The sequence below is a fragment of the Calypte anna genome, chromosome 11 (genome assembly GCF_003957555.1).
Source record: "Calypte anna isolate BGI_N300 chromosome 11, bCalAnn1_v1.p, whole genome shotgun sequence".
Taxonomy (NCBI): Eukaryota; Metazoa; Chordata; class Aves; order Apodiformes; family Trochilidae; genus Calypte; species Calypte anna.
The window spans coordinates 7,487,857-7,502,224 of NC_044257.1; the positions used below are offsets into that span (position 1 = coordinate 7,487,857).

At 35.7% G+C, this 14,368-nt stretch overlaps 1 protein-coding gene across 1 annotated transcript in view; it reads right to left on the minus strand.

Annotated features, from left to right (window-relative positions):
- The window catches only part of LONP2 (lon peptidase 2, peroxisomal), a 33,668-nt gene that overhangs the window by 16,502 nt on the left and 2,798 nt on the right, over window positions 1–14,368 (minus strand). Inside the window, exons 4-8 of the mRNA XM_030457830.1 lie at window positions 13,361–13,483; window positions 12,380–12,543; window positions 9,825–9,919; window positions 7,514–7,772; window positions 1,679–1,820 (exon numbers count right to left, since the gene is read on the minus strand). Coding sequence (XP_030313690.1) covers window positions 1,679–1,820; window positions 7,514–7,772; window positions 9,825–9,919; window positions 12,380–12,543; window positions 13,361–13,483 — 783 coding nt within the window. The remainder of the gene's footprint in view (window positions 1–1,678; window positions 1,821–7,513; window positions 7,773–9,824; window positions 9,920–12,379; window positions 12,544–13,360; window positions 13,484–14,368) is intronic.

Sequence of the window (14,368 nt, forward strand, 5' to 3'; positions counted from 1 at the left end):
GTATCACCGAGAATGTGGGTTTAAAACAATGAAAAGAGAAGCATCCCAAAGCAGCAAACTATCAAAAATTAAAACACCATATTAAAAAATAAAAGTTATTTGCCCTCACATACTTGGCATGATAGACGAAGAACATAAATGCCAATTCTCTGATGAAAGACAGGGAATGAAAAATAAATTATATGAAACAGCAAAGGTTGAATAAAATTAACAGTATTAATTAACAGAACTGGATTTAACACTTCCAAAAACATTATTTTCCTTCTAAGAAATGCCAAATCATTGTTTCATTACTGATTTGAACTGCCTAGTGAACAATGGTCATCTAGCTAACAAAATTTAATTTTCAGGTATTTTTCCTCTATTCACTGGTTAGATTTAGGCCAGCTTAGTTCAATATCTAAAGGAAAAACGGCAGAAGAAATATCAGCAAACTCAGAAACAGGGCTCATTACCATAAACAGCAAAGAGTAAAGAAAATCCCACAATTCAAAAGTACAAAGAAAATGCATTTGAATATTTTTCATACTCCCCTGCTTGTTTTTCTTTCACTTGTGGACTTTTCATGCACCCTAGAAATGCGTAGTAAATACTTGAGAAATACACTGGTAAAAAATTCTAATTTCCAAAAGCTAGAAAAAGTGGAGCTATAGTGTTTTCTGGCACATTTCAATTATTACTAGTTCATGTTAACATGCAAAGATCAAAACACAGCCCTCAAACCATAGCCTGTTCGTATACTGATTGTCAAAGAACTAGTTGGTCTTGTCAAAACAGTAATTTTACACTATCTAGCAGGAAGAAAATAATGACATCGGTAGAATGTCAATTGACATTTCATTTGCAGAAATCCATACAGCATACAGATGAGCTCATGACACCTTAATTTAAGTCGCATTTTTCATATTCAAATCACTGTCTTAGGCACTGTCAGTCATTAGAATGACTCTGTAGGCAAATATTACCACAATCACTTCCATTGTCACCTACATCAGCCCAGCTACAGAAATGACCACACCTGACAGTGTCTGACAGCTGAGATGCTTCTAGGATTATGCCCTAGAAGCATAATCAAAAAGTTTCACAAACTCGTTTTTGTGAAAGTGAGCCAGGCTAGTTCAAAAAATTTGGACAATTATCTTTTACTAACCCAACTCCTTTTGACTAAACTCAAGAACAATCACAGAAACAGTTAAGCTGAAACAGTGATAGGATGAATAATAGGATGGTAGCCCCTAGAGCCAGACAGAACATCAACGAGAGGCAGAGAGTGTAAAAATAGAGCAGTATAAGGAAATTCTAAAAGTGTACAGCCCAACCCTATTAAGCACACTGATGCTACATCATCTGCTCTGACAGCCTCAAGCATTCTGCCCGGCTCAGCCTTGCTGTGCCATTGCCTACATAGGCTATAGAGTTCATTCTTACAGGTAACAGCATTTGTTCATTAAAATCAATGTCCTGAAGTCCCCCAGATATGTATTATTTAAGCCTTGATCACATGCTGTATAACAGTATTTGCATTGCAGACAACATCAAAACACAGAAGCTGGCATTTGAATAATAAACCTGACACTGACATGCTGTCTTTTGTCCAGTGAATCTTCCTTCCTTAGTTCAGTATTTTAATTACTTTTAATTACAAATGAAACGATGCGTGTAGTTTAACATCTCTCACCTCAAGCAAGGCTGCTGCAGGATCCCCCTGCAAGCTCTTCCCCAGTTTATCAACTTCATCTAACAGGAACACTGGATTGTTAACTCCAACAGTCTTCAGCCCATTGATTATTCTACCAGGCATACTGCCAACATAGGTGCGCCTGTGAGAAATGCATATGGAGAAAGAGGGGTCAGAAGCATTTGAAATAGAAGTAGAAACATCAGAAATAAAACTCAAAGGAAAATGTAAGAATAAGCAACATTGTAATAATTCTTGCTTCTTTGCAAAACTTTTCAGAACTAATTGATAGAAATATGGAATATTCATCTGAAGCAATTGTATCAGCAGACGAAAATTCCAGTCCCATGGTACACTTGCTGGTCTGGAAAGATAAACATGTGCATTAAGGTATACCCAAAATTTATGGCTTTGCAGGCATTTTACATGATTGGGTACAAGCATCCTTGTACTGTATAAACAAGCGGAAGCAGATTTGGGAATGCCATTAATACTAATATTTGAACAATGATGATACTGGGTTTTTGTCATTGCAACGGGATTCATACAGTGTGGGCAAAATTCCAAATACACTGTATTGTTGATCTCCCCTGTATATACAGCATGTTTTAATTAATACTCACAAAAATAATTCTATTTACTATGCCATTTCAACATGAAATAATTGAACAGTGCAACAAAACAAAAAGGGTATAATCTGAATTTATTCAGCAAAGGTGGTAAAAACTTTTTTTCACGTTGCACAGAGGAACTACATTTTATATGCATCTATATACCTTGTTTGCTGCCTTTATCACAGCCTTTTGTGATAAATGTGTGTAAATATAATAATTAAGAGTCTGAAATGCTGGTCACTAAAGAAGAAAGATTCATGAAATGCTGAATTATCGTACCTATCTCATGACCCTTGCAAAGCTGATATGCAGAACAGGCCTGGCTTTGCCATATGATCTGTTTCAATATAGTCCAAAATAAACAAGATGACATTTGGAAAGATGAAACTAAAAATACCATGGGAGTAATTTCAAAAGATACAAGATAAGACTTTAAATATATTTTAAAAATCAACTCAAACTACACAGCAACGGTGTTGGTTCCATGTTATATTAACCACTGATGGAACAAACTGCAGTTACTGTATTCAATTCTAGATCTGAGAAATACTAAAAGTTATTGAAGTCTTCTAAATCGTCTGGAATGCAACAGGATTTGCCTATTACCACTCTTATGAGACAGCTGCTAAAGACTCAGCAGCCAACATGAAATAGTTTATCTACCTCACTGCTCTTGTGTTGTGTCACTGTGCTGTGAGCAAGTGAATTCATCTGCTCTTTGGATTTCACTATTTAACACATATTACTGATCAAAGCTCTGACTGGGGAAGCTATTATACCAGCATGCCACTTCATTCTCCATCTGCACACAGCCCACCTTGCCAAATGAATGAAAGGATTCTACAAAATGCAATGAGAAAATTACAAAACTGAAGCAGAACTGAAGCTCACAGAACAGAATCACATCCCAGTGCAACCCAAATAATCATTGGAGCAATCAGTAGATTTCTTTTGGGGGGTTTGTTGGTGTTGTGGGTTTTCTGGTTTGGTTTTTTTTTTTTGGGTGGGGGGAGGTTATTATTATTTTAACTTTTTGTGGTTTGGTTGGTTGATGGTGTTGTGGTTTGGTTGGTTGTGGGTTTGCTGTTGTTGCTGTTTTGGGTGGGTTATTTGTTTTTAACAAAACGTGCTTACTGCTCTAGCAAATAATTTTATCTGCTTCAGACATCATGCAGCTTGAATAATAGATCTGTTTATACCCATGTACACACATATACTACTTTTAAAAACACATTTCAAGTTTTTCCAAGCAGATGCTTATTTAAAAAAAAACAAAACAACCCAAAAAACATAAGGGGATTTTTCTTTCTTAAGATACTTGTTATTAATAAATTGAAATATTTTTCCCCTCAAACAATCCTGAAAATAGATTTCATGGCTATCTGGGGGTCAGATAGATTTGGGTATTTAATAGCATATTTGCACTTGTGGGAGATTGTTAGCATTTTAGAAAATCCCATACACTAGGTAGCCTGAAGCACAATGTACCAAGATCTGTGCAGAAGAAAAAGCAGAAAAATCCAAATGTACTCAAGACAATTTACAAGCAAAATCAACACCTTAAGAGAAACACGTTTTTTTTAATATAAAAAATAAATAACTTTTAAAGCAAGCAAGAAGGAAAACATTCTAACAGTGACAGAAAAGAATTGGGTTTTTTAGGCAAAATTTTAAATTTTTTTTAGTCATAGGTCATGAGCTACCATATAAAAAACTTAAATAGAAACTGCAGTCCAAATGAAATTGATCCCATGTTATGAAAAGGATTAAATGGGTCCCTATAAAACCCTAGAGTACTTCAAGAAACTCAAACATCAAAATTAAAGAAACTATTGTTTGAAACATGGAGCAGTTCTGCAAAATGCTCAGTCTCCACGGTGCCTAGAAACAGTTTACTGTTCCTTTCCCACCTGACAACTGACTATTGTCACTCTTCCTCTCTCATATTGTCTTCTTTCTTGTATTTTCAATCATCTCCAGACTTGGTAAACCTAAACAACTAACTCCAGTACAAATGTTTAATTCATTCACTAAATTTCAAATGAAGACAAGCTTAAATTTATTTATGTGATTTGATCAAGTATCACTAAATAGAAACTTGGACTATAAATTTTAGGATAACAAATACCTAGGTATCACAGAATCACAAAAATCAATTCAGCTTTTTCATGTCTGTGATGTATCTTAATTTATTAAAGATGGAGTAATACCTATTTTATTATACTACTATTCAAAGCCTCAAGATATCCAAAAATGAAAACATCATATGTAGGATGGCAAAGAAACATAGCATAGCATTTTACTTTGAAAATACAAACACAGGTAGGCCATTTTCATTTCTAAATTATTATTATTACTATGGACTACATCTCAGCAAAAGAGTCCTCACTAAGATATACCCAGCAGATATTTACAAATAAACCAGCTAGTATATATTAAAATTACACACAGATACGGCCTTTTATCTCTCTGGCCATTAAACTTTGCCATGTAACTTGTGAAACTGAATTCTGCTGGTGGTGAACAGTAGCCTCTAAATGCAATATTATTCCTGATTTTCATTATTTTAGCTAGGGTTGAAAGGAAGAAGTTTCACAGGGATTTCATCAGCATGGCTATATATAAATTAGCTCTTTCTTTTTTAAAAATGGAAAATCACACACAACACAGAAGATCATGTAGCTCCTTTATTAAACCAAACATCAGTGCTTAGAAGGTCTTAAACACATTGAGCTTATTAGAAAAAAAAGGGTTCTTAGGCATCCTTCAGGATTGTTTGTTGCTTTTTTCTTCCCCCCCCCCCCTCATAATTTTTTTAACATACAAGTTAACAAGAAATGTAAGCCAGCAAATTTCAACATATAGTATATATGAGTGGGAAATGCAAACAAAAGCTGGAGGATGTCTGATAAAGCAGTTCTGGTTTTGTACCAAGATGATTTAATTTTGGGAATGCAGAACAGTAGTTGCTGCTATTCTTCACCCAATCAAAAAGAATTCACAAAACCTAGCTGCAGGCACATGATTCACACTGAAATGGCAAAACTAGGTGTTTTCTCCTATTGCCCTAGTTACACATCACATGAACGAGCACACTTAGTAAGACAGCATTCCCAACCCTGCTGCCACCTAATGTACTTTATTTTGCTTGCTGAATCTATTGGTCTGCATCTTTCACTTACAGCAGTAATAAGTGGCCAAAGCAAATGTTATTTCAATTAATATTTACTTTCATGTGAAGCTAAACTACAGATTCTTTTTTTATGCTTTAGTACATTTAGTACATTTTTTAAGATGTTTAATACATTAGGGAGGCACATACAGTATTGTTCTTCTGCAATGTTCTTCTGTTAATGGAATCCTTAATTTAAGCCTTGAGTCTAACAAAAAGCTTTTAAGAGAAAAAGAATGAGTCCTAACATGTGGCATTAGAAAATCAGGCCACTTAACAGTAAAACTCAGAACAGCAGCCTGTGTCTCCTCCACTTTCAGACCACCTCTGCAATTCCTGTCTATGACTGCTACCAGAGGCACGATACAGACTCCCTCACCTGGGAATAATCTGAAGGATTTATTCATGTAAAAGAACATTACAGAGAGAGGTCTACAGAAAAGATGTACTTTCAATTTGATTAAGTCCTATTCTGGGAAGCACAAATGGAAAAAAAATAAACAGAGTTTAAAAAACAGTATATATCATTTGGTTTTGATTTTACCTACAAAAAAGCATAATAACTGCTCTGAAGCTTGTTTGTTGAAGAGCGACACGATAGTTTTTCTAATTCTAGATATTGTTTTCCTTTGCCTATGAAAAATGAACTATTGTATGAAATACTTCCCTATCAGCTAATTTGAAGCAATTATTAATATTAATGGTTAGCTTCTAACATGCATTAATAATTAAATAATGCACTCAAGAATACTACAGTGACAGCTACAAACAGATGAATTTAAAAGTTTTTAAAAGCCTCATTATTAAATGAGTCCAGCTGTCTTTACTCTTTATTGGTTTTAAGTGTAGGATAGAAAGCCAAACAAGACAAATGGAAGACATTAAGGAATTCCTGGCAATTGTGTAAGAGTTGATGAAAGTTTTATTTTTCCTCATAATGTCAGTTTCACAGATCTTTTCTCAGTTATAAAGGCTTCAGTCTTGTTTTGCCCTGGAAGTTATCTATGTCTATAATGCTTGGTATTCAACAGCCTCTAGTGGTTTCAGTTCTAATAACAACATATTATTGAATCATTTTAAATTGTTTTCAGGACCCATACCACAAGTAATCTGAAACAGCAGAATTCTTAAACAATACAGTTTATGAACTACAACAATAATGAATAGTGAAGAAGGAGAGAATTTCACTTTTTCTATTAGTATGTAAGCAAATGGGTGAAGAGGCCAGCTACTACACAGGTTCACAAAGCAAACACATGCACAGGCACAGAGCTCTGCTGTGCAGTACAAATCAGTTTGTTAGAACAAATTTATCTATTAACTCCCAGAAGTTAGTGAGTACGCAGAACAAACCTGCACTAAGAAAAACCTTACAGATGGTTCTTCCATCTAGCTACAAACTCTAGGTAACTGTCAAAACACTAGCCCTGCAGATTCACTATAGAAGAATTTGCACAGGAATAAACTTGGACAAAAAATAATAATCTTTGAAATCTTCAAGTGTGAGTATAGTTGCATAAACTTCCTTTCATAACGGAAATACAGCACACTAACAACTCTAAGATACTCAGTTGCTATCCTCTAGCAACGCTAATTACCAACCCATTTCCCCTCTTACTTTAGCAAAGAACATGGTTACAAAGCAATATACTGGCATTCACAGGCTATTCTGCATAACTAAATCATTATATACCTATTAAGAGGTAGAACAATCAGATCCAATATTTAAGGGTTTGCATTAAGACTTTGTATTGAATTTTACTTCAAAGTGCCAAGATTGAAGATTGACTGAAGATGAAATTCCCTTCTCCTCTATGACTATAAAGGCCGTAAGATGCAAAGAAAAAGGCTGTATCTGAACAAATCCATTCCCATTACAAAAATTCTCTCCTGAATAATACAACTGAATACCAAGAAAAATCAATGAGTAACTAGCATTGTTTAAAATAAGCAAAAATTCTTCATATCAGCTAAAAAATTTTAAATAATCAATACTTTCTGTAATGAACAAAAGAAAAAACTGCAGTTAGGAAAGGAAGAAATAGTTACCTGTGGCCTCGAATATCAGACTGATCACAGACTCCTCCTAAAGCAATTCTGTGGAATTCTCGACCCAAAGTCTTTGCAATTGATCTTCCAACACTAGTTTTACCAACTCCTGGGGGTCCCACAAAACAAAGAATAGGTCCCTTGAGGTTGTTTTTAAGCTGTCGGACAGCTAAGTACTCCAGAACTCTTTTCTTCAACTTCTCCATAGCATAATGATCATTATCCAAAAGAATTCGAGCTGCACGAATCTCCAGGCGATCTACAAATCATTGACACCAGAGAAGATATCAGCACATTTACCTTTTAGAATAGAAATAATTCATTCTATAATGCACTAGAAGCACATTCTTAAACATGCTCATCAATACAACCCATGACACACAAATGTTTTCCAAAAGCAAAGGTATTATAATTCTCCTTTAACTAAGAAATCAGATGTAATTAAACATATTGACAATTAAATTTTTTAAAACCCACTTTTTCAGCATGTCACAGATTGGAATCTGGTTGAAATGAATTTAGCCTCTTATTCTAGAACATCACTTTAATCACAAGCAAAGTCATCAACATTTACTTTCTCGCAGAAATGTCTGTAAGTGTCCTGCAAGGTCTTCTCAAAAGATAAATTCAACCTTACGCCTTCATCATCCACTTCTACTACAAGTCTATAACTGTCTTGCAAGCAGAGCAAGACCTTACTGGCTTGAAGGGCAGGCTTTACTAGTTATGCAACACTTCGTGATTTGGCACTAGGTGATTTGGTAAAACACACCACTGTGGTACTTGGACTGGAATAATTAGTTCTTTGCAATTGCAATAATTTGATAATTGAGATAAATGGTCAGGCCTCACTGACGGTCATTAATGTTTTACAGAGAGCTTGAATTCCTGGCACAAAGCAGCCATCTTCTCCTTTGCTTTACAACATCAAGAGGGGAGGCAGGAAGCAGTGAAGTCTATCAGCTCAGCTCACACCCAACCTTCAAATGCTATGCATTCCAGATGCAGACACCTCATAGCAGTACATGTGCGTATTTCATGTACAGACAATTGTGGTTAAATTCTCGTCATCAACCCTGTTAATTTTTTATTTACCCACAAAACAAAAAAATCACTAATGATTATAAACTCCTATAGGATTTTCTGGTTTTATACTCGTGTGTATTTTTATTCACCATAGTTATGGAGACCAAAGCACCACTCTCATGAATGTGAACGCAAACTTTGTAACTTTGCTTAAAGTAAGAATTTCAAACTACACATGACATAATTTTACAAGATTGAAGAGAAAATTTCACCAAAAATTCTGCTAGGACACAAGTGTCAACAAATCCTCTCTCATTTTGGGGTTGTTGAATATCACAGAGCTCCTCTACAGAGATGTGAAACCAGATCTTTTTGGAATTTAATGATTAAGGAAAACATTTACAAGAAGATTTCTAAACAGCCAAGGCTGTCTCAAAATGGTCTACATTAATTACCATGCATACAAGAAGGCACAAGCTAGACATTTCTTCTGGCTTGGTATGTTATATTTCTTTTTTTATCATATTGTTTTAAATGTCATTCAAAAGCCTTGTTCTTCAGTAGCTGCTAGAAGGAATTAAAAACCTTTTCTCCTGCCGCATACCTCCCAGAAAGTTGTTTTGCCCATTTGATCTACTTGTGTTGATGAGAAGAAAAAGCCAAGTTTGGTTTTCTACTCCTTCCTTGCTCTCCATTTTTGTATACTGTTCCCATATTAATAGTATCATTTTCTATTCACAACCTTAAAAAGCCATGGTACAAAACTGACATGATATGCAGCTTTTCTATTGTACCTGAAGTTTTAATTAATAAATTAACTACAATTGTGTTTTTCATCCTTTTGTTCTTTAACCAACTTGATTAACTTAAGACATACCAGAACCTTCTCTAGGAAGATTCATACTAGAAATGTACAAAAGCTTTTCTGTCTGACATAGACATAGTAATCAGATGCTCTTTTCTTCATAATTTTAGATAAATTCTAGCACAGACTGTAAACAATTAGACCTTGATTTTTCTCTTTGGATATTCCTAATACTTTATAAATTCACATTTTCAGCTGTAGATATACATCTGAGCTACACAAGCTATTCAGTATACAGATCTTACTTTAAGCCAAACTGACTGTAAGACTTCAATAAGATAATAATAACAATTTTACAGTCAATGAGATAAAAATTTACAAGACAGAACTAACTGCATAGTGTTTACCTGATGGTTACTTGTCCTGACGTATCTGTGCAAGAGACAATCAGCAATAATCAGTAATAATAGAAGGGTTTACCTTTTGTACTCTTGCTCCATGGCAGTTCTACCATGAGTTCCAAGTAATTTCTTGTCAAAGCATATTCCGGCATTGACTGCGGCATCTTCTTTAATCTGGCAACGTGCACAGAATTCTTATGGCTAACCAGTAATTAACTGTGAAGTAAGACTCTTTTGCACCACAAGATAGATATTTAGCAAATACTAAAGAACCAAGTCACTACTCCATCAATTAGATTATCTTTCTGTAATAATAGGTTCCTTACAACATACAAACAAAAACGAAAAAAAGGAAACAGTTCCCTATGCATACACTGCATCCACAATGGATGCACCCCTGTATAAGAATCCTCACCATCACCATGGATAGCACAGTTAAAACAGAGGAAAAAAAGGCTCAAAAAAGACTCAATAAATGGGTCAGTTTATTCATTAATTATTAGCAACTATGTTGTTATTTAGCTGCTTTTTTTTTTTTTTGAGGTCTTCATAACACGGAGGCTTAAAGCTTTGTTGTGATGCAGGCCCCCTGCACACTGGGCCACACTGCAATGTCAACACCAGCCTTGCTGCAGTTACAAGAGCAGTGGGCCCAATATTGTTCTTGTTTCAAGAATGCTCAATGTTTATAGTTACAGCCAGAGACTGGTATGCAGAGCGAAGGACACTGCTCGGCTCTGAGGAACATTTTACCCTCCAGAAGGAGTGAAGAGGTCACACCTGCAGCCCTCCTTTAGGGAGGAATGGACAAGACAGATGCCAGAATTGACCAAACAGAGTATTCCATCAAATACATGTCATTCTCAGTATAAATTTGAGGGATCACAAGGGTCAAAACCCCTTCTTCCTTTCCTTCCTGCTTCCCCTTCTTCGCCTGTTCCCTGTTTTGCTTCAGCATCCTGGGAAGATTCTGTCCGTTTGCCTGCCTGTGCTCCTGATCCATGCCAGCCTGAATCTGTGTGTTCCTGCCTCCAGATCCTTACTGCTGCTGACTCCAGGAGTCCAGCCTGGACTTTCCCAGGGCTGGCCTGCAGCCTTGGTGGTGACATGAGAGTTATTGGAAGAAACAGGGGAGGGGAGGAAGTGGTATCATTTTTCCTGTAAATTTGTATATATTTAGTAATTTTCCCTATTTATCATTACTGTTTTATTAAAGCTGTGTAGTTTCCAACCCATAAGTCTCTCTCCCTTATTCTCTCTCCTTTCTTTATCTGGGAGGTGGATTAATAAAGAGCATCTGTTATTTGGTTTAATTGCCAGGCCAGTGTTAAACCGTGACAGGGACCTTCTTGTCTTACAACAAATGTCTAGCGATCAGGGGCACTCCCTAACTGTACCAAAAACTCTGGTGTCTGGGAAACATATCCAAGACCCCTCCTGTTCAGATCACAAGCCCACTCTGAAAGTTGACAAAGATCACCTGACTCAAAATAGGGCCACAATGGAAAAATACTGACCAAAGTCAATCATTCAGTGATACTATAAATATAGATCCTGAAATTAAGCCCTTTGGAGCTCTCCAGTGATAGCAGCAGATTGCTACCCTGTGTCTCACAACAGCAGTTGGTCTATCCAAAGGAAAAGAGGGGGCAATTCACTATAATTCAATTTCATGGATCAACAAGAATGGTATTTCACCGCAACTACTCTTTTTTGCAGTTTGGAGATCACTAGGTACCAAAATTTAACAAAATAGGGTAACCTCTGTATCTGTGTACGCACATGTATGTGAGCAATGGAGTCTAGAAACTTTGTAAAACCTTTCACTGAATTACTGTGTTGATTATAACAAAAATTGTTGACTGTTCAATAAGTTTTGCTCCAAAAATTGCTTCATCCAATTTTGTGATTTGTTATAAGTGTCAATCAACATCAATTTGTTGCTATTCCAAATCACAACAGACCCATAATTGTGCATTAAAGCACTACACTAAAATCCCTGCACCTACACCATTTAGACATAAACTGACCAAGTCTAGGAATAGAAGTGGATTCAGCTGCACCTACGATCTCCCTAAGAAAGAGTTTAGAAAGCAAGAAGGTCGACTCTGAACCTTGTGATTCAACAGGGAGGTCTTTCTCATTCCAATCAGATCCTGACTCTATGTCTCTATCTCTGTATGGATCAATTCTTCAGCTTGCCATCTAATTCACTGCAGTTCCAACTCCTACAAGACTCTTCTGCATAGTAAGTAGTAGAGAGAACCTTGCCATCAGATTCACTTAAGTAGCTCTATTATAAATCCATATTAAAAAAAGTTTTTCTTAGTATCTTTGTTGGTGATTCTTTAAGTGACTTTAAGACCTTCCACTCCCATCCATGACAAGTTTACAGTTTAATGTTATAGCAACATATAAACCATATGTAGAAGACTTTGTATTTCTTTGTCATCACCTCTGATGTTCCAAAAAGATGGAATGATGATATTAATAAGCAAAATCTAGCACTCTACTAATTTTTTTAAATCATTTCCAAAATACAACCAACACAGACATCCCATCAAATAAGAAAAGGATAATGCAAAATTCTTCTTAAAAAGTAAGAGAAGAATCCACCATCTGAAAGTCTCTTACCTCTTTATTTCCTTAAGACAAACTTTAAGAGCTTGTTCTGACATACTGGATGTTCTAATCTTTTTTTCCAGCATGACAACATCATCATGATCTTCCTCTTCATCATCATCTTCTGTAGTGCTTGGAATGTGACTGATTCTTCTATTAGGACGAATAGCAACAACCTAGGAAATAGAAAACAGAGATGGAGAATAGTATTAGGCTTTGGTAGGTCTGCCTTTTTTTTAAGGGAGTATAAGTCTCCCTTTTTTAATATGTGTGTACTTTGGCTTTGAATGGAAACCGCAATAAAAACATGAAAGGTGCTTTCTTCACAGAAAAGCTCAGGTTTTAATCCAATAATAACTTCATAAAGTGTTATGATACTACTTTAAAAAGTTACAGTTCTTATTTTACTGTATGTATTTCCTTAGTGGATTTGTCATCTACCCTAAACTTCTCTTATCTTTTGTAATTTCTCAATTACTTCCTGTTTACTAAACTGCAGAAGTATAGTTAAAATGCAGCAAAAATCTAAGTTGCCCTAGTCTAGCAAGCTACATTTTACAACACAAATTATTTATCTGTATTTCAAAAGCTATCATTCATCTGCAATGCCATTAATAAAAGGTACAGCTTTCATTGCATAGGCCAAAACTCAGTGTGAATTGGGCATCACATACACAAGGCTTTGCAGGAAGCTGAGCAACAAATTCAGCAACAGAAAGTGCTCAAATTAAAATAAATAAGCAAACAAACAAATAAATAAATAGAGCAAGCAACCCTAGGCAGTTTTAAAAAGAGTGTTTTCTCTTTTAGGTATCAAAACAGCTGAAGTTGCCAGCTTTGTGTCCTCTCCAGCTCCAGAGTGACCATGAAACATTATGACTACAGAATAAAACTTTGCACAGATTAAAATCATGCATGTTCATTGGCCTGTTTGAAAGTGCATCTTTACATTTATTTAGGATGTTTAAGTATCCTCCATTTAAAGGTCCATACCCTTTTATCATCATCCTGTTTGGGCTTTCTTGTTTTTTGAAGAAGCTTCAGGCCTTCAATCTGTCTGACAAGCAATGGTATAGTCATCTTGAACCGTTCTTCCAGCCTAACAGCATCTAAAATCTAAAAGCAAAGAGTTGTAAGCAGCCAACAAGTTCATGCAGACTGATCAACAATTTGGTAGTGGGGAACATGGAAGGTACTGTTACTGTCTTTTGACCTAAAATATAGAATAGATAGAAAAAAAAGGTAGCAAGAAAAGCAATGAGAGTACAGCACAAAAAAATCTAGCCTCATGGGTCTGGGTGCCAAAATGACAAAGCACCCCAAAAAAAAAAAAAAAAAAGTCTTATCCTGTTTTTGAAGCACCTTAGTATCTCTGTTGTACATGCTGTGGCAAGCACCTATCAACATTCTACTTTTCAATTACTGAGCCTACTGAGGAAAGAGCTAGTCCACTGAGACAGCTACAGCATGACTTTGATCAACCCAGAATAAAATCACCTTATACTTTAAGGTTTTTGTTTGTTTGTAGTCGTAAAACTTTATAAACTATTCCATTTTCATGTGTAATCAAGCTGATACATGGAAATGGATAGAATTTCTCTCTTCTGTATTTCCACAGCTTCCAACTGCTGCTTTTTTTCTTTATCACTCCTAATTTTAAAAAGTCATGGTAAATTTCATGACTAATGTACCTTCCCCTAGTAGGATGCTTAGCTAAGGTATGCACCTTCACTTCAAATGTTTGCATTAATTTCTAGTTGTTGTGCTTTGAAGGACCCTAAATTATGCTTTCAATTCAAGATTGACTGTGCAGCATTGGCAGTGACAAAAGAAATGAAGAACAGAACTTCCAAGCAAACAAACAGAGGCATCAGACTACTAAGCATCAAGCCTTAGGCATCATTTTTCCATAGTTAGTTTGACATGTGATGGAAATCAAACCAGTGACTCAGTATTTAAGAAACTCCACACTTCCAGATGTCTAAAAAATGTCCAGATGTT